General features: G+C 36.3%; 1 protein-coding gene across 1 annotated transcript in view; it reads left to right on the top strand.

The window, feature by feature from the left end:
* Positions 1–23132, top strand: part of LOC131079752 (mitogen-activated protein kinase kinase 1) — a 153568-nt gene extending 130436 nt beyond the window's left edge. Inside the window, exons 7-8 of the mRNA XM_058017783.2 lie at positions 22037–22082; positions 22251–23132. Of these exons, the coding sequence (XP_057873766.1) occupies positions 22037–22082; positions 22251–22331 (127 nt within the window). The 3' untranslated portion in view covers positions 22332–23132. The remainder of the gene's footprint in view (positions 1–22036; positions 22083–22250) is intronic.
* Positions 23133–23451: the final 319 nt, after the last annotated feature.

Here is a 23451-nt window from a genome sequence, read left to right as displayed (position 1 = left end):
TGTAAACCCTAGGTTTGCATCCCGGAAAAAGCAAAAAGCCTAAAATCTAGGGATTTAGCTTTTTAGGTCAAAACTTGGAATTTTTGAGTTCCGGTCGAGGCAGGTCGGTATTACAAGTGTAAACCCTAGGTTTGCATCCCGAAAAAAGCAAAAAGAAGACATCCCTAAAAAATAGGAAAAACTTTCTAAAAATAGCCATATTAGGGATCGAGCTAAAAATGCCAAAACCGAAACTTCCTAAAAAATAGGAAAAAGCAAAAAAGCAAACTTTCTAAAAATAGAAAGTTGTCCAAATTCGTCTAGATCAATTGCGATCTTCGTCCTTTGGCCTCTCTAAGAACTCTGGTGGTGTTCACACTTCGGAATCACATAACTTGCAAGAACTAACTTTCAATCGTCAGGGCCTGAAACGCTCTGAACTGGACAAGGCTTGGTGAAACTGCAGCAAAAGTTCACAGGACACTAACAAAATCCTAGAAAGCAGGAAAAGAGAGGGTCCCCATTTGCAATGGGGCGATGTGTGGAAAAGGTCACAACAGGACCATGGGAATAGTTGTCGGCATATTAGAGATAAAGATGGAATATAGTTTTGAAAGGTAGGTGTAATTGAGGTATGACCAGTTGTTGCCATTGGACATAAGTGCATTGCATTTGGATCAACCTTGATTGTTAGAAACAAACTTAATAGAACCATGAAGGGTAGAAGTGACTGCTCCTAAAGCATGAATCCAAGGTCTACCCAAGTGAAGATTCATTAGTAAAGGCCTTGGCATAACATACACTAGGGTTGGAATAGTAACGGGTCCAATCTTTATAGGCAAAATAATAGTGGACAAAGTAGTTTTACATGTATTATCAAAACCACGAATGAACAAAGAAGATTCAACAAGAGAATTCAAATCCACTTTGATTTTGGGCAATAGGTCTAGACTACAAACATTTAGTGCTGAGCCAGTATCAATGAGAGTTTGTCTAATGCCGCCACCGTTAACATAAACGATTATCATTAATGGATCTGCTTGATTCCTTACTTCTGGAGGTTGGAGTTCATGTGGATAGAATGTAATATTTGGTGAATCCACATGAATATGATCCATCAACGCATTCACATCTGAAGGCCTAGCAGAAGAAGGCAACAAGATCTTTGAAGAGTTTCTTGGAGAATGCTTTGATAAACTGGAGCTTTCTAAAGCAAATCCCAAAGTGAGATCTTAGTGGGAGTAACACGAAGTTGCTCAATAAGATCATAATCACTTGATTGCTTAACTGAAGGTTTAGGTGTTTGAGGAAGGCTTGGTTGAGAAGTTGGTAAAGAGGTATTAGATTGATCAACATTTTTCTTATTTCTTCAAGTGTTATAAGTATGGGCTACCATTCCATAAGGAGCCTTAGATTGTTTTTTATCTCATAAAGATATGGTGAGTCATTTTTAAAGGAACACCATGAATAGAAGTTACCTTCTTTGGAGAAGGACTAGTTGTAGTCGCATAAATGATTGGTCTCTTAGGCCTTTTAGGGGCAGTAGGGACAACAATGGCTTTCACAGACTCATTACAATTTGTAGAAGAATAAGTTAAAGAAACTTTCTCGACATCAACCTGTGGGAGATCAAATGTGACATGAGATTCATCATCCACTAATGCATTAGCTCTAGAAGAGAGTGCATTGGAATGAAGAGAAGGTAGAGTAACATAAAGAAAAGTATCAATGATTTTATCCTCTTGCAACAAAATATCCTCTAAGATAGAAGAAGTTTTACTAGAGGGATCAAAGACAGAGTGACATAGGAACAACTAAGTCACCATCACATGCATGAAAAGGAACATCGTTAGTATTTTGAATAAAACTAGATACTGTATTAATAAAAGAAGATAACAAATGTATTTTGAAATTAATAAGCTAAATTAAAGAAACAATGCATAAAGAAGTCGGCCAAAGGCCGACACATTATTTAGAAATTGAAGACATGGAATGGAGTTTGGGGTAGCGCCCCAATTTTTTTTTTTTTAGAAGGGGAAATTTTAGAATTGTCCTTTTTTTAGGGGTATATTGAATGCTTGAAGCAATGATAAAGAGTGTTGAAAATAATGTAGAAGTAGTGTTCACATCAGGTTCACCAAAATGTAATGGTGTAAATCTGACTCTGCAGAAAGGATACTATGTTCCTTTGAGAGGCAATTTCACAACATACATTTAGATATCTCCAGCTAGTTAAACTAGTGAAGTTATCTAATGATAGATAAATAAAATAAGGATTCTGATTACATAATCGAAAAGAGCAGATGACAAAGAGTTTTTGGTCCAAATCCGAGTGTCTTGGACAAGGATGCCAGCGTGGTGCGTAGACTTTTGCGTGGCACGCTGTAGTCTCGTACAGACAAACAAAAAAATTCAAAAGGGCAAAAGCCCATATCTGTAATTCGGCCAGTCTACAAAACCCAAAAGTTAGAAACACAATATATATATAGAAACAAAAATGAAATGAATAAAATATATGGAAACCATCGTGTTGTTGAATGCTTCCAATAAACTTGAACACAAGTAGAAGAGGAAAAATGTTTGGGGCTGTTTGGGGACTTGCCTTAGTCAAATCCTTGTTTTGGTGTTTCGACCACAACAGTTTGATAGATAAAAATGTAAACCAAAAAGATAAATGATTTGATAGATAAAGATGTGATAATCCCCATCCCTATGATGCTCAAAGACAAGATAAATAGATAGATATTACCAACAAGGCTTGAGAAAGCCAAGAGAGATGCAAAGATTGTTGTAGCAAGCCAAAGATTGATGTAGCAAATGAGAGAGCAAGAGAAAGCTGTGAGAGCCATGACAACACTAGAGATTGCTCAAAGAACCAAGAGAGAGCCAAAGAGATTGCTAGAAGTGAAGAGATGGATTTAAAACAGAGAATTGGAGGGAAAGAAGAGGTTGGCGAGTCGTTTCAGAAGATTCCAAGCGGTTGGCGAGTTCTTGTTTAACAACACCTGTCATGACCTGCTTCTTAGTGTTGTTTATGTTACCTCATATTTTTTAGAAATTATATGTTATTATTCATTTGATAAGAACTAAGAAAAAAGTGATTAATATCAATTGATAAAATTAACCTTCTCTTGGTACCCCATTAGTTTAATAAATATATATAGATACATTGTCAAGAGTTAAGTAATGGCAGCGAAACAAATAAAAAAAAATAAAAAAATAAATAGCAATAACACATGTTTAAAATAACTATTAGATTATTCCTTAATCAAAGCTTGCACGAATGAGACATTGCAAATCAAAGGAAAATAAATCCTACAACATGGGTTTGTTCCACGCCTCACATAGCTAACTAAGCTTTAACACCCAAACAAATCACACTAAGAAATGACAAGTGACAAGAGAAACACGTGGTCAACACAAAACTGATGCTGAAAGGTAGCTGGTAGAAAGGTTTCTAGAGCATCTCGAGAGGGAAAAGGCTGATGCAAGGGCTGAATTGAGCCTACTCAAATGCTAGGGGAATGGAGACTAAAGTGGTTACAAAAGTGTAGATGAAATTGTAAAGGTGTATGCAATATTTGTCTCTACAATTTCATGCTGTCGTAATCTTCAAGAAAGAAAAGGGTAGAATCTTCCAAGGAGCCAAATGGTTTTTCAACATCTTAGGCCTTTCGTGAAACAGTAGGCACTCACCTTCGATCCAAGGGGACACCTTCCAAGAGTAGTCTTTGTTTGGGTTCACTTACCTCTACTCTCCAAGTAAATATTGGTAGGAAGATTCCTTGGAAAAATTAGGAAAAGGCATAGGAGAATTCACTAGTCTCTGAGATGATAAAAAACCCAGAAGCTGTGAATTAGGCATGCATTTGTTTTGATGTAGCATAATAAATCCCATTTTCTTAGATCAATTTTCTTTTTGGTTTGTATTTAGTTGTTCTACCTAACAAACACTTGCATTACCCTTGTTTAACAACACCTGTCATGACCTGCTTCTTAGTGTTGTTTATGTTACCTCATATTTTTTAGAAATTATATGTTATTATTCATTTGATAAGAACTAAGAAAAAAGTGATTAATATCAATTGATAAAATTAACCTTCTCTTGGTACCCCATTAGTTTAATAAATATATATAGATACATTGTCAAGAGTTAAGTAATGGCAGCGAGACAAATAAAAAAAAATAAAAAAATAAATAGCAATAACACATGTTTAAAATAACTATTAGATTATTCCTTAATCAAAGCTTGCACGAATGAGACATTGCAAATCAAAGGAAAATAAATCCTACAACATGGGTTTGTTCCACGCCTCACATAGCTAACTAAGCTTTAACACCCAAACGTGGCAGTCCATGTTGGGAGAACTTGGGATGAAATGAGAAATATATGCCACGTCGCGAAAATAGTTACTGTTTCAATTTAAACTCCCATTCTCTCATAAAGATGCGGTAAGAGAATTTAATGCATCCCGCTCAACTAGCAACTAGTTTCTAAGTCATGGTAAGTAAAAGAGTAAATTTTGAAATACAACTTGAGTATGCTAAGCACATTTTAGAGATATACATCACATCACTAAGCTAATTGAATCTTCTGTCACCTCTCTTCTACAACTTGACATGAGGAAGAAAATGAATAAATAGGGAAGAACAATCCAGAGTTTAGGGGAGTCAAAAAAATCTCAGTCCATTATTAAAAAAGGAAAGAAATAGGGAAGATAGGGAGTAGCAAAGGAAAAGAAGAGATTGAGGATTCTTCTTTGTGAAATTCTTTTTCATACTGCTGTTTGCTTAAAAGAATAAATCTGAAAACGGGAGCTACAAAGAGGAGGCTGCAAATTTGGTAGAGAATACTGCTGCAGAAGGAAAGGCAAATGCAAGACCAGAAATGAGGATTGGAATTGGGGCATTCTTCAGAAATGAGGATTGGAATTGGGGCATTCTTCACAGGTAAGTCAACTCACTGCAAATGATATTTATAGTATCTATAGCCTTGGTTATTGATGCTGTTTGATCTAAGAGGAAATAGGGTACACTTTTACTCACATAGTTTCCACTGTCAATAATTAGATTAGAGAGATTCCATTCTCTCTTCTATAGCCACCACTAAAGAAAACCCCATTGATTTAGTGATTCCAATCGCCCTATAATCTCTCTATTTGTAATGACATTTTAATTTGAATAATACATTTGTTGAACGTCTAAGCCAAAAACATGCTTTCATTCTGCAGAAAGAATGGAAATCTCCATTCTTGTCATATAATTGTTCCTATTTAGAAAATTCGTATAATAGCATATTGAGGAACTGCGTAATATCCCTTGCTGATTATGGCCTTAAATGCTGAAGATAGGCTCAAAGAATATTGTCAAACAGTTGTCCTGTAACCCTTAAACCTGCTGTTACCAAAAAACTGATTGCTTTCTTGATGTTTATAACCCAAGGTATAATATCAAACAGTTCACATACAACATTTAGCTTGCTGGTCTGAGTCTCAGGCTGATAACCTTGCATGTTATTGACACTGAAAAGGCTTTGCACAACTTTGCGTGTTATTGACACCGATACACAAGAAATGCAATTGCAAATGATTTCTATGATATCTAAATTATAACTATGACTCTTTGCTCTTCTTAAATGCATATAGATGAATTTCAATGACAAATGTGCACCTATAGCCAAGAGGCATTTTTACAAACAATTGGCATGCAACTAATTAATTGAAGTAACAACATATGAGCTGAATGCTACCTTATTCCTCCTTATTATTGAAAAGCAATTGACTGATTACAAAGTACTTAAGCAATGGCCAAGACTCTTGGCTTACAATGGAATACCATTTCAGAAAATTCTGAGTACTAATGGCAGCCCATAAATTCATGCTTACATGACTGAAATTTGAATGCAAACAATGCAAAGTGAACCTGGATGAAGCACCTAGGTGTGAGGATGAAGAAGCAAGCAATATCAATACACTTTATGCTCTCCTCTTGCCAAATCGACCTCTTTCCCAAAATCGCCCCTGTTCTGATATGAATGTCAATAATAAATAAATGGCAGCCCCTTTGTCTCCCTTTAAGCATTAAACTCCTTTGCTATGACCCAAGAAAGAGGGCACTCCAACTAGCAAGTGGAATCGATGTAGTATGAACCCTCCATGAGTGAAATCGTGGTTTCCAATGGCTGTACAATATGACAGTAACTTTACATCAGACTGTGGTTTTTATGATCAGAAATAGATTAAGCAGAAATAAATTAATTTGAACAATTAACACAGCAATATACCCTGGGAAAACCCTTCTTCTCAAAGGAGAAAAAACCCAGCAACAATATCTCTTATATATTGAATAGAATCAATTACAATGTGGCCAAACACAATGCCAATAATGGGGTCAATTACAAGGCCAATCTGCAACTATGATAAGAGCACTTCTTTATCAACAAAGACAAGTATTAATCTCCTTGATCAAGTATACGAACTGCTGTGTGAATGGAGTGAACTGAAGGTGATTATATTCGATGCCAAGAAGGAGATCTTCAATCTCTATATATATATGATCAAAGACCCTTCCTCAAGAATCGTCCCTCTTCACAAGAGGAACAACTTTACAAAGTGAGTCGTGCCTCTTCAAGGGTAATGTCTATATAAATAGATGTGACTCTTTAGTAAAGTCGGCCCACTTAGAAATAATAAATCGGCAATCCATTGAAATAAATAAATAAATAATAAATGAAATTATTGTTTAATTATTTAATTCGTGGGGAAGAGGTATCTCCCGCCGCTAATAACAACATTCCCTCTTAGCTATATCTTCTTAGATACTCATGTCATGGAGTCACTCAATATGACACACACAATGGCTACAACTAGTTTTGGTGAAAGGGTTTATCACGGAGTCAGTCAACGTGATATCATCATGGAGTCACTCAACATGATGTCCATCATGGCTACTCCCATGTGGAAAGAATATGTGTACAAGTATCCATCACGGAGTCACTCAACGTGATATCATCATGGAGTCACTCAACATGATGTCCACCATGGCTATTCCCAGAGGGTGGATAAACACAAGTACAAGAGAATCATCATGTTGAGTCACTCAACATGATATCCACCATGGCTACTCCTAAAGGGTGGATAAACACAAGTACAAGAGAATCATCATGGAGTCTCTCAACGTGATGTTGTCATGGAGTCTCTCAACATGACATCCACCATGACTATTCCCAGAGGGTGGAAAGAACCACATCTCTGTCTCAGAGATCGACGAGGGCTTTCACCTCAAATTTCTCTTAGAGAAAAATGCATTATAGTAAGTCACAAAAGATCACTGAAGCTGAGTCTCCCTCTTAGCAAGGGCTTAATTCTCCACAACTCCAAGCTTGTCTCGAAAATGCACAAACTTCACTCTTGAGAGAGGCTTGTTGAGAATGTCAGTCGTCTATTCATCAGTGCAAATATATCTCAACTGAACAACTTTCCTTTGTACCATATCTCTGATGTAATGGTATTTGATCTCAACATGTTTTGTCCTGTCATGAAACACTGGATTGACAGATAGCTTCACACAACTTTGATTGTCATAGTGAATAATAGTCGGCTCCATTGATTGTCCAAACAATTCTACAAGGAGCTTTCGAAGCCACACTGCTTCTCGAGCTGCTACACATGCTGCAATATACTCAACCTCTGCAGTACTAAGTGCTACATAAGTCTGCTTCCTGCTGCACCGAGAAATCATGGCAGACCCCAAACTGAAGCAACAACCAGATGTGCTCTTTTTGTCAGTTACACTCCCGACCCAATTAGAATCAGTGTAACCTTGTAACTTTAGATCTGCACTGGAAGTATATCTCAAACCATATCCTACTGTGCCACGGAAGTGACTCAAGATACATTTTGCTGCAATTGGATGAGTGTCTTGGCTCACACATAAACTGACTGAGAGCACTTACTGTATAACAAATTTCAGGTCTAGTATTGACTAGATACATCAATGAACCAATCAACTGTCTGTACATGGTAGGATCTACCAAATCTGAACTAGCTGTAGACTCACTCAACTTCTTCAAATTTGTTTCCATAGGTGTAAACATGGACTTGCAGTCCATCATTCCAAATCTCTTTAAGATATCAATGGTGTATTTCCCTTGACTTAGAATAATTTCATTGGGTCTTTGCCATACCTCCAATCCTAGAAACTAATGCATAAGACTTAAATCCTTCATCTCAAACTCGGAAGCTAACTCCTTGCATTTGTCAATGAGATGGTCTTCTCCAGTAATAAATAAGTCATCAACATAAAGAACCAATATTAGAGCCTCATCATTAATTACTTTGAAGTAGAGATTTGAATCTACTTCATTCTTTGAGAAGCCCAAGCTTATTAAGTACTGATCAATCCTCCCATACCAAGCATGAGGAGCCTGCTTAAGGCCATACAAAGCCTTCTTTAGTCTGCAAACATGAGACTCCTTCCCATGAATCACAATGCCATTAGGTTGCTCAATGTATACTTCCTCTTCAATCACACCATTAAGAAATACTGTCTTTACGTCCATCTGGTGAAGCTTCCATTTCTTTGTTGCTGCAATGACAATAATAGTTCTGATGGATGTATAACGAGCAACTAGAGCAAATGTCTCCTCATAATCTATTCCCTTTTTTTGAGAGAATCCTCTAGCCACAAATATTGCTTTGTACTTCTCAATACTTCGATTAGATGCATGCTTGATGTTGAAAAGCCATTTGGAAGATACAACTGATTTTCCTTCAGGTCTCGGAACAATGTCCCAAACATCATCCTTGATAATAGATTGATATTCTTCATTCATAGCATCTCTCCATACATGCTGACTTGAAGCTTCCTCAACAGTGGAAGGCTCAGAATCAATGATGTGACTCATCAATGCCACATAGCCTGGAAACTTTTGTGGTCTCTTGCTTTCTCTAAAGGTGCCTCGAGGAGCTGCATACTTTTTTTGCCTCTTGCATAGTCTGTCTAGCCCATAGAGGTCTCTTCCGACCTATAGCAATGTTTCTCAGACCATCAGTTGGTTCCAAGGGCTCAACTGGATCAATAGCCTCTACTGGTTCAGTAAACTCCCTTTGAATCTCAGGAGTATGGTCAATGTCCATGTCCTGAGAAGTCTCCTTTTCTTCATTATCTATCTCCATGTGTGAACCTTTGGATCTTTTGAATGCAACATCCTCTTCAAAAGAGACATCCCTGCTGATATCTATCTATTTCCGTTTTGGAATATAAATCCTGTAGGCTTTTGAAGATTCACTATAACCCACAAATATTACTATCTTGCCAAATGGTTCTAACTTAGTTCTTTTGTCTTTAGGCACATGAATATAAGCAGGACAACCAAAGATTCTCAAATGACTAACCTCAGGTTTCACACCTGTAAATGCTTTTTCAGGAGTCATATTTGATGAGGGCTTCGATTCTAAACATACACTGTAGTTCTGGATGCTTCTGCTAAAAGAAAGGTTTGTAGATCTTGATCATGGATCATGGATCATGGCTTTGGCTGCCTCAACTATAGATCTATTCTTTCTTTCTGCAACTCCGTTTTGCTGAGGATTGTAAGGAACACAAAACTCCCTCTTAATCCCTACCTCAATACAAAAGTTACGGAAACCTCCAGAGGTGTATTCTCCTCTGTTATCAGATCTCAAAACCGTGATCCTTTTCCCGGACACATTTTCTACTTGTGCCTTGAATTCATTGAATTTCTCAAGCACTTCCTCAGATTCTTTAGATTTCAAACAATAAATCCAAGTCTTTCTAGAGTAGTCATCAATGATAATTACATGATACCAAAAGCCACTTAAGGATGCCACAAACATTGGTCCACATAAATTAGAATGAACAAGATCTAAAATACATTTTGATCTACGTTCACTACTATGAAAAGGACTTTTAGAATTTTTACCCATTGCACATCCTTTACAAATACCATCATGCTCCGGACTGAGTTTGGGAAGGCTTGTAACCATCTTTTGCATGGATGGAAGAGCTTTGAAGTGAAGGTAAGCAAGTCTCCTATGCCATAGCTCACAGTAATTGGAAGAATCATGCAGTAATGCTTGAACTGGGCTGGTGGAAAGTTTATAAAGACTCTATTGGCGAACAACAATCACCTTAGCTGTTTTGATGCTAGAGTTCTTCGGCCAGGCAAGAATTTTCCCTTCTGAGAATGCAACTTGATAACCTTTATCCTCTAAAGCTGAAATTGATATAAGGTTCCTCTTGATGCCTGGTACAAACAAGTCATCACTCAAGTGGAGAAGAATGCCGGAATCTAGGTGAAGGGAGGTGGTTCCAGTGCCTTCCACTGAATAGCAAGCATCATCTCCGATTATGACTTGAAGGTTGATTTCTCTTTCCACCAAATCTGAAAGATGCTCTCTATATTCGGTAATGTGTTGAGAAGTGCCACTATCAATCAACCATGAGCTGCTATCAGTTGGAACATTGCTTGATCAGGCAGAGATGAATAGAAACCCTTCTTTGATGTCCCTAGATTCCCTTTGAGGAGATACTTTACCAACATCTGCCATAGAAGTATGTTGTTTTGGTCTTGTAGGGCAATCTCGAGCATAGTGACCATATTTGTCACATCTGAAGCATTGAATTTGGGAGAGATGTCTCTTCTTTGAATCAGGAGTAGCATCTGATTTCCTGTCTCTATTCCTCTTGAAATTTCTTTTTATCCCTTCTCTTCCTTTTTTTCTTTGAAGTTTGAGCAGTGAGAAAATGAGTGTCTTCATTGAGAGAGCTTTGGCCAATCCTTCTTGCAGCCAATCTGGATTATTGTTGAATACAGTCAGCCCTAAGGCGATCAAACTTTGGTAGCTTAGATCTTTCACTGATACCTTGGATAAAGGGTTCCCAAGATTGAGGAAGACCATTGAGAGCCAACATCACTAAGTCTTTATCTTCAACTATATCTCCAATAGCATATAGTTGGTCCTTCAACTTAGTGATCTTCATGAAGAAGGAGATGACTGAATCTTCTTTAGCCATCTTGATTTGATGTAGCTGTTGTCTTAAGGCAAGAGCTCTGCTGTTATTATTGATCTCATATAATCCTTCCAAGGTCTTGAACATCTCTCTCGCCGTCTTCAACTTGGATATAATAGGCACAAGGTGATCCTTTACATAATCAATTAAAATCTTCTTGGCCTTTGTGCCATTCTTTCTCCATTGAGTTTTCTCATTCTCATCATCAGGTTCAGGCACTTCCTTCTCCACGAATTCGAGAATATCATTCTCTTCTAATGTAATTAGAACTCTAAACTTCCAAGAGGTGAAGTTAGAGGCACCATCAAGCCTATCTTCAACCTTGAGTCCGTTCACCATTTTGATGCAAAAATAGACGCACTAAGAATGAGAAGAACAAATGAGGATTTGATGCTTAATCAATTCTAATCACGATCTTTCTTAAACTCGCTCTGATACCATGTGGTTTTTATGATCAGAAATAGATTAAGCAGAAATAAATTAATTTGAATAATTAACACAGCAATATACCCTGGGAAAAGCCTTCTTCTCAAGGGAGAAAAAACCCAGCAACAATATCTCTTATATGTTGAATAGAATCAATTACAATGTGGCCAAACACAATGTCAATAATGGGGCCAATTACAAGGCCAATCTGCAACTATGATAAGAGCACTTCTTTATCAACAAAGACAAGTATTAATCTCCTTGATCAAGTATGCGAACTGCTGTGTGAATGGAGCGAACTGAAGGTGATTATATTCGATGCCAAGGAGGAGATCTTCAATCTCTCTCTATATATATATGATCAAAAACCCTTCCTCAAGAGTCGTCCCTCTTCACAAGAGGAACGACTTTACAAAGTGAGTCGTGCCTCTTCAAGGGTAACGTCTATATAAATAGATGTGACTCTTTAGTAAAGTCAGCCTACTTAGAAATAATAAATCAGCGATCCATTGAAAGAAAGAAAGAAATAATAAATGCAATTATTGTTTATATATTTAAATCGTGGGGAAGAGGTATCTCCCGCTGCTAAGAACAACACAGACTTCAGAAAATAATAAAATCAGTCCAACAACGCGTCCAATATGCCTCCAATGCAACTAATCAATGCAATCTAATTCTACCAATGATCTCCAATCTGCTATGCAAGATGACCTCAAAAAATTTGGCCTATGGCCACCAATGAAGCCCAATTAGAAAGACTGAAATGTCTTCCTCTCAGCTGCAACCATTCGGAGGAATCTTTCACCACCTTAGTTACACCAATCAATGGGAGGTATTGTTCCCAATGACCAATAATGGTAGAAATCCAAGCTGGTTCCTTCACCACGAAGAACTCCAAATCAAATATCAAATCCTCAATGATTAGAAGCTTAACTTGACCTTCTTTTATACTTTTTCTCTATCTTTTCAAGAAGCTTCTAGAAATAATATTAAAATAATATTATTTCACGTAAGTGAATTTTATGATATAATATTAATTTAAGTCACTTTATTAAATTAATTAAATATAAAGTTACCTTTTAATTTTATTTATTTGATAACTGCATAAATAATTAACTTAATACTTTTAATTAAAATAATCAATTAAGCTATCCTTAAGAAATATCATTAATTGGGACAACTTAATTAATTAATTATTCTGCCTCCAAAAATGGGGACATTACAAACTCTAATTGCTAAGTCATGTTCCCATAATCCAGTAGCTAGTCATTAACGCATTTTCCAATGTATCACTTCACTCACCTAAGTTCCTTCATCGCTTATGCTAATCTTTCACTACAATGACGATAAAACCCGTTTGCCTCTATGTTTAGATAATGTCCACACCCTTATTGGAAACACCATATCATACCCACGAATGATAACACAGGGTGTGAAAACTGGCTTTACAACCACTAATTTGTTATTGCTCAAAATTTGTTGTTCTTGTACAAATCCGTTTTGTGTACATATCTATGATCTCGCAAGTTCTAAAGCCTTTCTAATAGATCTGCATCGTAAACATGTTTTGACCATTGCATTCCATGACATAGCATTTCCCATGTCACATTCTGTCAAAAGTTCACTTACACCTCCATGTCTTGGTCCTTAAGTACAAGAGCCAATTTAATGCCACTAAATTGTTATGTCCCCTTCCCAAATTGCACTTTTCCTTACTTGGTGGGATGTACTACGTATTATTGCTTGCCTTTGACTCTTCTTACCTCTGCGATTTCTTCCAGATTTCTCCTCCTTTTTCCCATGATGCCTTTCCCAAAGGATTGCTTGGTCTTTAATACCAGTATCTTCAAACAATGGGCTGCCTGGATGAAACGTGTCCCTTTCTCTTCCTATGTCAATTGTGTCCCTTCTTTGAATCGATCTATCTTTGTGTCTTTAAGCAAGGTTTTAATCCCAACTAGAATCGCTGCATCAATAAATAGTAATTTTGCTTTTTCCTTTGTATGGTATTACTAATACTTAGTCAGTGTTAGGATATGTAAAAGGATATTAACATTTGCTGTTAATAATGCTTAATAATTAAGTAATGGTTATTTAAATCATGATGAATAATTAATTAATAAACATTATTACAATTAATCAATTAATTAATTAATGGTTAATTAACAAATGATCAAATAATCAACTAATTAACTAATCATGATGAATAAATAATCAACTAATTTCACAAATATGATTGTGTTATATTATCACAGTGTAAATGATCTAGTATAGTCTAAATGATCTATTATATCCGATCAAAGGAGCGGGGCATTGACAATCCACCCTGCCTGAATTTGCTTGTCCTCAAGCAGCTTAACAACTTCCTCTCTTTTCTATGAGGGTTAGAAGCTGACACATATCTATGACCTCAAATGCATTTTATATTTTTCTAGTTATTCATGTTGAGTACGAACCAAACACGGAGGATACACATGAAAACACGAAGTATACACATGAATATATGCAAACATAAAGCATACACAAATACCCAAAATATACATATGAATATATGCAGTCATGGAGTATATAAACAAAAACACATGTCAAATCTTGTTTGAGGTCTTGGAATTAATAATATAAATCTCCTAAGAAAAATAATTAAGCATAAATTAACTTAACCATAGTCTAGTCCAACTCCTTATAGGATTTCAATCATAAAAAAGTGGGAGTAAGGAATGATGAGGTGTCCAAGAGACCCTCTACCTAGGTCCAAGAGTGGAGTGAAAGCCAGAGCCCCCTTGGCCTCATGGGACCGCCAATCAAACTACCATGAGGTGGTCTTCCTAGTGAGGTATCCTATCACTGTTCCCCTTCATTACTTCCATTCTTATCCCCTTGTTAATAATCAATTATGATAGAGTTTGGAAAGATACAATAGGGTGTTCTGAATGTCCTTCCCCTCAAGTCCAAGAGTTGTGGACTCCGTCTTACACCCCTTTGGCCTCATGGGACCATCAGTCAACAACCATGAGGTGGTCTACCTAGAGGAGGACCTCATCACCATTCTCCCTCCTTGTACTTCCTTATATTACTATTATGGCAGTTTGCACAATAAATTCATCATGGATTACTTATACATATCATAGTTGTGTAATTTTAAGACAAGTTTTCTCTCTTCCTCCCCTACTCATTGCTGTTGGAGCTAATTAGATATTTTAGTTCTTGGGGTGTATGGGTTTATGATCACTAAATTTGTTCTTCCACCTAACTCCATTTGTTTACTGTCTTGTCTTCTTTCAGTTGAAGGAATTTAAGACTTCTTTCATCGTATCTTGTTTTCTTGCAGGGGTTTTCCCCTTCCTCCCTATTCGTTCCTTTATTGGATATAACTTCAATACGATGGGCTTCACCTTTTTTCTCTCACTTATGTCTCGGCTCCCAATTTTCTTTGCATCTGTAGCACAAGTTTTTGTTCTTACAATTACTTTGGCTGCAAGCATGCCTCTCCTCCTAGGGGTCTTTACACTTGTAAGACAACTTTTCTTGTTGATGTCCTTTATTACAAACATGCCCATGCTTCCATGGATCTTTACATTTGAAGCACAAACTTTTCTTTCTAAGTTATTCTTGAGTGCCTTGAGAAAGAAATATTCCCTCATGCGCCTGTCCTCTTTATGAGAATACTTAGGTGCAAGGTTTTTGGACTTTTCTTTTAATGGATTGTCAAATTTTAGGGCCTTTTGAATGGCTTCTTCTAGATTTGTCGGTTCCATGGCACTTACCATGTTTTCGATTGATTCCTTTAATCCTTCCACAAAGAGGTAAGTGAGTCTCGAGTCTCTCTTGAGATATTTCTGATACCATGACAGCCAACTTTTGGAAGTCAGTGGCAAACTCCTCTACTGTCCCTTCTTGTTTAAGTTGAGTTAATTCTTTGAAATACCATTGTGGATGCTTTTGGTTAAATCTCTTGATGAGCTTTTGTGTAAACTCATCATAAGTGGTTATGTATTGATGGCCTTGGGTGATAAGACCATGGTGCCACCAATCGTGGCCAGTTCCCTTCAAGTGCAACACTGCAAATTTAATTGCATTTTCCTTTGTCATGGGACTTAGTGATAGGTAAGTGTAGCTTTTGGACCCATGAACATGCTGAAAATTTTCCAAATCCATCAAAGTTGGGGAGAGTTATTTTACTTATTCTTTCTTTAAGATCCTTGTCAGATTGTCTTTTCCTTTTCATATTAGGGATGGCCTTCATTTTGCAATCACAATAATCTCTAAAAGACACGTTTCCTTTTAATTTAGGGTCAAGTCTAGAATATGCTTCTAGGATTTCATCCACATTATCCATAGGTCAGGTGTTTGCTTCTTCTCCCTCTTCCCCCTAGTGCTCTCTAGGTAAGAAAGAGGGTCTTGTTGGCCTAGGGCTGGATCTTCTTGGGGAGATGTTATCAATATGATTCTCATAATTGTTGGAATGTATGCCCCTCCCATTGGCTTGGTTGGATCTAGAATGGTTATTACTTATGTTTTTCATTGTTTGGAGGAGGAGTTGGTTGGTTTTCTCATTTTGTTCTATGAGGGCTTGGGTGGTTTTGGCGGTTTGCTCTATGAAGGCCCTTATCTCATTGCTCAATTGTTCACTCATGTTGCGTCCCCTTCTTTGATAGGTTTGCATTTACTATATTTCACAGGATGGTATGAAAGATGCTCCGATACCACTTGTAATGTCCCCTTCCCAAATTGCACTTTTCCTTACCTGGTGGGATGCACTATGTATTATTGTTTGCCTTTGACTCTTCTTACCTTTGCGATTTCTTCCAGTTTTCTCCTCCTTTTTCCCACGATGCCTTTCCCAAAGGATTGCTTGGTCTTTAATATTGGTATCTTCAAACAATGGGCTGCTTGGATGAGACGTGTCCCTTTTTCTTCCTATGTCAATTGTTTCCCTTCTTTGAAACAATCTGTCTTTGTGTCTTTAAGCAAGGTTTTAATCCCAACTAGAATTGCTGCATCAATAAATTGTAATCGTGCTTTTTCCTTTGTATGGTATTACTAATACTTAGTCGGTCTTAGGACATGTAAAAGGATATTAACATTTGGTGGTAATAATGCTTTGTTGGTTGAAAATTTTGTACACCTGGGAAGATGTGCAAAAGTGTGGTTTCAGCCACATTGTTTGAGTATAAAAATCTCCTGATTTAGGGAAGGCTCCCCCTTTTCTACTAACTAAGTACTTAATCTAATTTAATCTAATTTGGATGGGACAACAACCTTTCCTCTTTTTTCAAAAAAGATTATATTCTTCTCTCTTCCTAGAAAATAAACAACAATTTTAAAAGATAATAACAACAGGTTAAAGCAAGATAAGAGAGGAAATGAAGTTTCTTGAAACCACAAAGACTTCCATCACCTCCTCTGGGACGGGAAAACAACAACTAAGCACAAAGTGTTAAGTTTCTACAATTCTATCTACCCTTTTTAGAATAACATAACAAGAATAATGTGCAGCATATGGCAACGCAAAGTCTGCAAGTATGATGCACCTTCGAATTACTTCAAGCGGGAACAATCACAAGCACAAAGTCTTGCTTCTCTTCTCAACTTTAACATTAAATTATATTAATTCAATCTTCAGTATTTGCAGCACAAAGTTTGTAGATAATCAGAGTGAAGCTCTTCTCAACAATTTGTACTTCAACCTCAAAGCAAATACAAAGCAATATTCCACTATGACACAAGAACACAATGGGCACATAAGAATGGCTTCAACACAAAGTTTGAAATTCCGCACTCTCTTGATATTACTTGAGGAAAAACAGTTTATAAGTATAACGCTCAAAGTCTCTATGATTGCAAATTTCTGCAGAGTTTTCTTGCTTGCTAAAAAGATATAGATTACAAAGGGCACCCTCATGTATGTATAGGAGAGGGGCTGAGAGAAAAATGTGGGAGAAGTCTAACTAACTGAGACTTTTTCCACAACAACTATAACTAACTATGACTTATTCAAATTACAATCCTATTGCCTTTCGACTTGTAATTTGTTTATATGCAATTACAAGCTACAAGAATGCAAGTAATGTGACTACTTGCAATTACATCTTTTGACATTATATGTAATTTGTCAAAACTAAATTACAAATGCATAATTGAAACTAATCTAAGTGTCCGAGACACGACTTTATTTACATCATCTTCTGTCTAAGAGGTCTTCATGCTGCTACAAGATGCTGGCACTTGAAGATAATGAACATTCTTCGTTGGTCACTGTGAATAGTGAAAATCACTGTTTTTTGTCACCTCATGCTGCTACAATGCATTCCTTTGCTGCGTTACCCCTTCATTTGTCAAGTCCTCTCTGCTTCTCTCTGTGCATATGACAACATACTCTTCATTTTACGTCACTGCTGTCATCAACATTTGACAGCACTGGCTTTTGCTTGCTGTTTGTTCATTCATTGAAACCCCTTGCAATCAGGTCTCTAGGACCTGATTGCAAGTATTGATCTTGCAAAGGGAAGATGTGGGAATGAGAGAATGTGGAGACAAGGCGAATTTCGGATCTTGGGAGGCGGATTGCGAGTGAAAGAAAGCAAGTTTGGAATGCATGACTTGGGAGCAATGATAAACTTCTACTTGCAGTCAGGTCTTGCAAGTGAACAAGTTTGAAGAAATGATGGGTGAAATGATACATCTTGCACTTGTAATTGGGTCTTGAAGACCTGACTGCAAGTGAGAATTGCTTGCAAATGAATCAGGAATTTGCCTTTGATAATCGGAGTTCAAGATTTGATGGGAAGAAAACAAGTTTCATATACTTGGACACTACTTGCAATCGGGTTTATGAAACCCGAATGCAAGTAAACTTTGTTTGTAAACACCTTGGGAAAGACTTTAGGAAACTTGGGAATCATTACAATAAAATGGCATTTGAAACTTTGCAAAACACTTGCAATCGGATCTTAGGTACCCGACTGCAAGCAAACATCAAAGTAAAGAACTTGCAGTTGGGTCTCAAAGACCTGATTGCAAGTGTTTATAACCATATGTTTATAAATGACCTGTATAAATCCGATCATAACTTGAAGGCGAATTGGGGGGGAAAGATAACCATAAGCACTTGTAATCGGGTCTTGATGACCCGATTGCAAGTGTGAATAAGATTGCTAAGGGAAGAACAAGCTTGCAATTGGGCCCTTGAGACCCGATTGCAAGCATCAATAAATGATTAATGATGAATGAACTAAGGAAAACACGTGAAATGATGTGCAAAGGAGAAACAACAAGCTTGCAATCGTACCCAACTGCAAGTAATCAATCTTGCAATATGGGTAAGTCGAAAGGAAATACCATGGCGTGAAAGATGAAGGCAATCAAAATACGAACCAAGGAAACACATAGAGCTTAGATGCAATGGGAGGATCACGAACTTGCAATGATGGCTTGCAATCGGGTTTAGAAGACCTGTTGCAAGTGTAAGACAAACATGACAAGGTAACACACTTGCAATATGAAAAGAGGACTTGCAATCAGGGTCTAGAGACCCGATTGCGAGTAATGACAACTTGCAAAAAGAAGATAAAACACCCACATACTTGCAAAAGACCTAGTTGCAGTGACTTTACTTGTAATGACAGCAAAAAGTCCCTACTTGCAGTGACTGACCTGAAACCCGAAATTGCATAGAAAACTAGGAAAATGAAGGCAAAAACCAACCAAAACTTGGACAATGATGACAAAATCACCCACGCATAATTAGACACCAACCAATACAAGTTTTTACCTTGTAAAACGTGAAAATAGAGAAACAAGACTGAATTTCAAGGAAAAATTCATAGAGGTTGCCTAATTTTTGAAAGTTCAAAAATGAGGACAACATGCTCAATAATTAAGTAATGGTTATTTAAATCATGATGAATAATTAATTAATAAACATTATTACAATTAATCAACTAATTAATTAATGGTTAATTAACAAATGATCAAATAATCAACTAATTAACTAATCATGATGAATAAATAATCAACTAATTTCACAAATATGATTGTGTTATATTATCATAGTCTAAATGATCTAGTATATCTGATCAAAGGAGCGGGGCATTGACATAAACTGTCAAGATATGTGATGTACAATGTGCAAAGTTTGTGAAGACAACTTTAATAAGATCAGTGCATATGACCTCTACCATTCATGATATGTGAATGTAACAAGTCTAATGCAAGAAGATGATCTGATCTCTGCTATTTGCAGATGCCTCTGATAGTTATTGCACTTACTGCATTAAATTTAATAAACTGCTTTTACCCTATATGGTTTGATAGGGATCTATACGTTGTCCAAAGCCTCCACTTGGGTGTAGGCAGGGTTGATGCTGGTAATCCTTAATGGGGCTACTGCTGTCAACTTAGATGTTAACCTGAATAGTGATAATAATGAAATTGATAACCATTGTCCATGTTGATCTTGGTTTAATAGTATAAAGATATTATCACGATTCCTATTTCACTACTTAGTTTAAGTGTAGTTATGGGAGCTTGTATTTGTCTCTAATTCATCATGCTGCATATGGGAGACGGAGACCGCTAGTATAGCCAAGGAATTTTCCATTAACAGCTGACAGTGAGGGCAAGACAGTTGCTAATTATCAAATTTTGTCTTGCAATCAATGTATTCCTTGAGGCTGTTGGATTTTAGGTAATAGGTTAAAATAGGTCCCTGTGCTAGGAGTGCTGCAAAGGGAGTCCATTTGTTATATCACGGTAGATTTGAAACTTTAGATTGAAAACTTGTTTCTCTCTAGCTGATTTGAAGTCTTATCTCTGCATGCCACATACCATGTTTCTTTAGTGCCTCCATTTGATTATATAAGTCTCATTTTGGTTTAGGTAGGAATGATGCTAGATAAGTCATAGTTATGGCTCTTGCACCTGCCAAACTAATAAAGTCTAACTATATATCCCATATCATTCATCATGCATTTGAATGATTTGATTTAGATTCAACGTTTTGTGAGCAGGTATGCCGCATCCTTATTGGAAGATTAGGCTCTATAGTTGTTGATTACTTGCATTCCTTAAGTCTATCAAATTTGTAAAGATTTCCTTGCTTTAAGAATCAGGTCAAATGATTGTGTAGTATTTCCATTTTGAGTATGTCTTTGATTCTTTTAACATGTATTTAGTTTACGAAGTCATTTTTAGGGTGAAAAAAAGAAGTTTAGCTCGATTTCATTTAGGGTGAAAAAAAGAAGTTTAGCTTGATTACTTGTCACTATAACTTATCATTAGTATTTAGATGAACATTGTGGAAAGATTAGGTTCTAGTAATAATGTAATTTGATTTTACAATCACCGGCAATTGCAAGACTTTGAAAGATAATAAAGGTTAGATATCGTAAATTTTAGGAACTCATCTTCTTATGGAAACTATTATAACTAAATGAAAAGTAGTAAGAAGGGGGAACATAAATATGATTCTTTTTATTATTAAAGAGATCTCTCTTAAATGATCCAAGTTAGAAGGGAAAATAGTTAATATTTAGGAGAGTTATTAGTATCTTTTAGATAACTTAAATATTTTATGTTTTTGTTATCTTCTTAGAAGATTAGTAATGAGAAAAAAAACGTGTTTCTTAGAAATACAAATTAGAAGATTTATAGATTATATTTTGATAGTTACATTATTTTAAGCTAGATCACACTATTTGTGTTCACATCATTTTCACAAGGATGATGTAGATGATTATAAATTATGACCCTATTTTCAAAAGAATAAGCATGAGATTCTTGCCCAACCATTTATGACAAGATAATAAGAATACTTGTTCTTAACCTCTTTAATGATCTGCAAATTGTACAAGCCTTTCAAAGAGCAAGGGGTAATGAATCCATAACTCGTTAGCAGAAAGCAGCTGTAGAGAATTTTTATTCTTTATTTAATCTTTGTCAAGAATAACAATTTATCTTGACAATGGCTCCCAAAATTGTGCCCGAAATTTTGAGATGTTTTAGTTCTTTTCATACAGTGCATCCAGAAGCTACTCACTCAAACACTAAACATTCCAAAAGCCTGAAACAAGAAATAAAGTTTGTAATATTATTCAAATATTCAAGACTTAATAAACATGATTTGTTCATCTTACCAAAACAAAAGTATAAAGCTAATATTTGAGACAAGAATTAGCCTGCAATGGGTAGGGGAGTTGGCTTGGGCAGTGGGTTTGCTCCCCATTGGTCTCAAGTTCGACTCTCCAAACCTGGTGTTTATACGGTGTGTGTAATGCACATGCCCTTACCCACACCCCAAGGGATTAGTCTTGCCTCAGCTTGCCTCAAAATGGGCACCGGGCTGGGTTGCGGAGATATCCTTCGGCAAGAAAAAATATTTGAGACAAGAAAGGTTGGCAAATGTAATATAAGTTTGTCTTTACTTTGTAGCGTATTCAATTTCAATAATTGGTTCACTTATATTTATTAATTTTTAATTTTGTTATGTATATTTATTTCATTATGTTAATATTATGTGAATGTACAATGTTTTATAAAACACATACCATGCATTATAAAATAGATAATCTTTGTTAATGAAATTTTTTGTATTTTGCAGTATTCAAAAAGACCCCAAGGACAGAATGTCATCTTTGGATCTCTTGGTAACTAGATCTCGCCTTTTTTGTATGCATGAATTTACTTTTATTTTTTAAAATGCAGTTTTATCAGGGAGGGTTAGTTATTACAGTCTGAAGTATACATGACAATTCTTGGTAATTTTCTTGACCTTTTCATTTTTGTCTAAGCTAACTATTTGGGGTTCTCTGCAGAGTCATCCATTCATCAAGAAATTTGAGGACAGGGACATTGATCTTGCCATTTTGATCCGTAGTTTAGATCCTCCTATGTAATTTCTTTTTGCATCATGAGAAAATGATTCACGCAATGAATTATATTTTCCTAATCCAGGATTATTTGGAAATGTATTGAAGTCACCATAATAAGTAGCATCTTGTCACGTAAGTGTTGTAAGAGGACAAGACTACCAAATGACCACTTGGAAGAAATGTCATATTTTCTGAAATGATATGCCTTCACTTTGTAAATTTGAGTTGCTCTCTGTCATCTATTATGTGGCTTTAAAAGACATTTGGGGGTAAAATGGGCATTATTTTTCTTTGGAGGAAAAACTTGAAAAATCATGCTGGGTTGAACCATCTGATATATATTTGAAGGGTATTTCTGCAGTGCCTATGTGGCTTCTACAATAGACAGAGCACTCAAAGGATATCGGAGTAGGAAGTAATAGAAGCACTGAATTTTGACCTTGCATAGATCTGGAGCACAAGGTTGGCCTTTCAGATGGTTAAAGTTAGATAATTTTTGTGTAGAATCTTTGTTATGTTGGGAAGGGTGGGATGGGAGGTGGGGACAATAGAGCCAGTGGTCTTGAATATAAATTTTGGCTTTCATATGGTTAAAGTGAGGTGACCAATGTATAGAAGCTTAAACTTTAAGAGGGATGATGAGATGGATGCTCATGTTCCATATTTTGTTACCTAACCCATCTCAGACACAAGCACACGGTTCAAATGTAACACAAACTTGTTATATTTTCACCTCCCTTTTTTGTCTCTGCTTGTCAACTGCCATGCCAATTGGATTATTTAAAATAACAGGTTTTTGAGTAAGTTTTCAGCTCCTTGAAAGCATTTGGTCCTTGTGGCACCAAAAGGTTAAACAACCTGCCAGAAAAACTGAACTTACAATTTAGCTTGTTAGTTTGATAGCATAAGAATCTGTTGGATCATCTACTTAATATTTTTGTTATGTGCATTCTCAGCATGTCTACAACAATTAGATTTTCTTGATCACTTGATATCTCTTTGACTCTCATCTGTTTGGACTGAGGGAAGTTGTTTAATGACATTCATTAGGTACCTTAAACCTCCAACAATTGGGACTTAAAAAAACTCTGGGAAAGAATATTCATTGCACATTCTTTTTCTTTTTGAATGCATATGAGCAATC

Source organism: Cryptomeria japonica, chromosome 6 (genome assembly GCF_030272615.1).
Source record: "Cryptomeria japonica chromosome 6, Sugi_1.0, whole genome shotgun sequence".
NCBI lineage: Eukaryota > Viridiplantae > Streptophyta > Pinopsida > Cupressales > Cupressaceae > Cryptomeria > Cryptomeria japonica.
The sequence above is the reverse complement of the archived record's forward strand: the minus strand, read 5'-3'. Positions and strand labels throughout refer to the sequence as shown.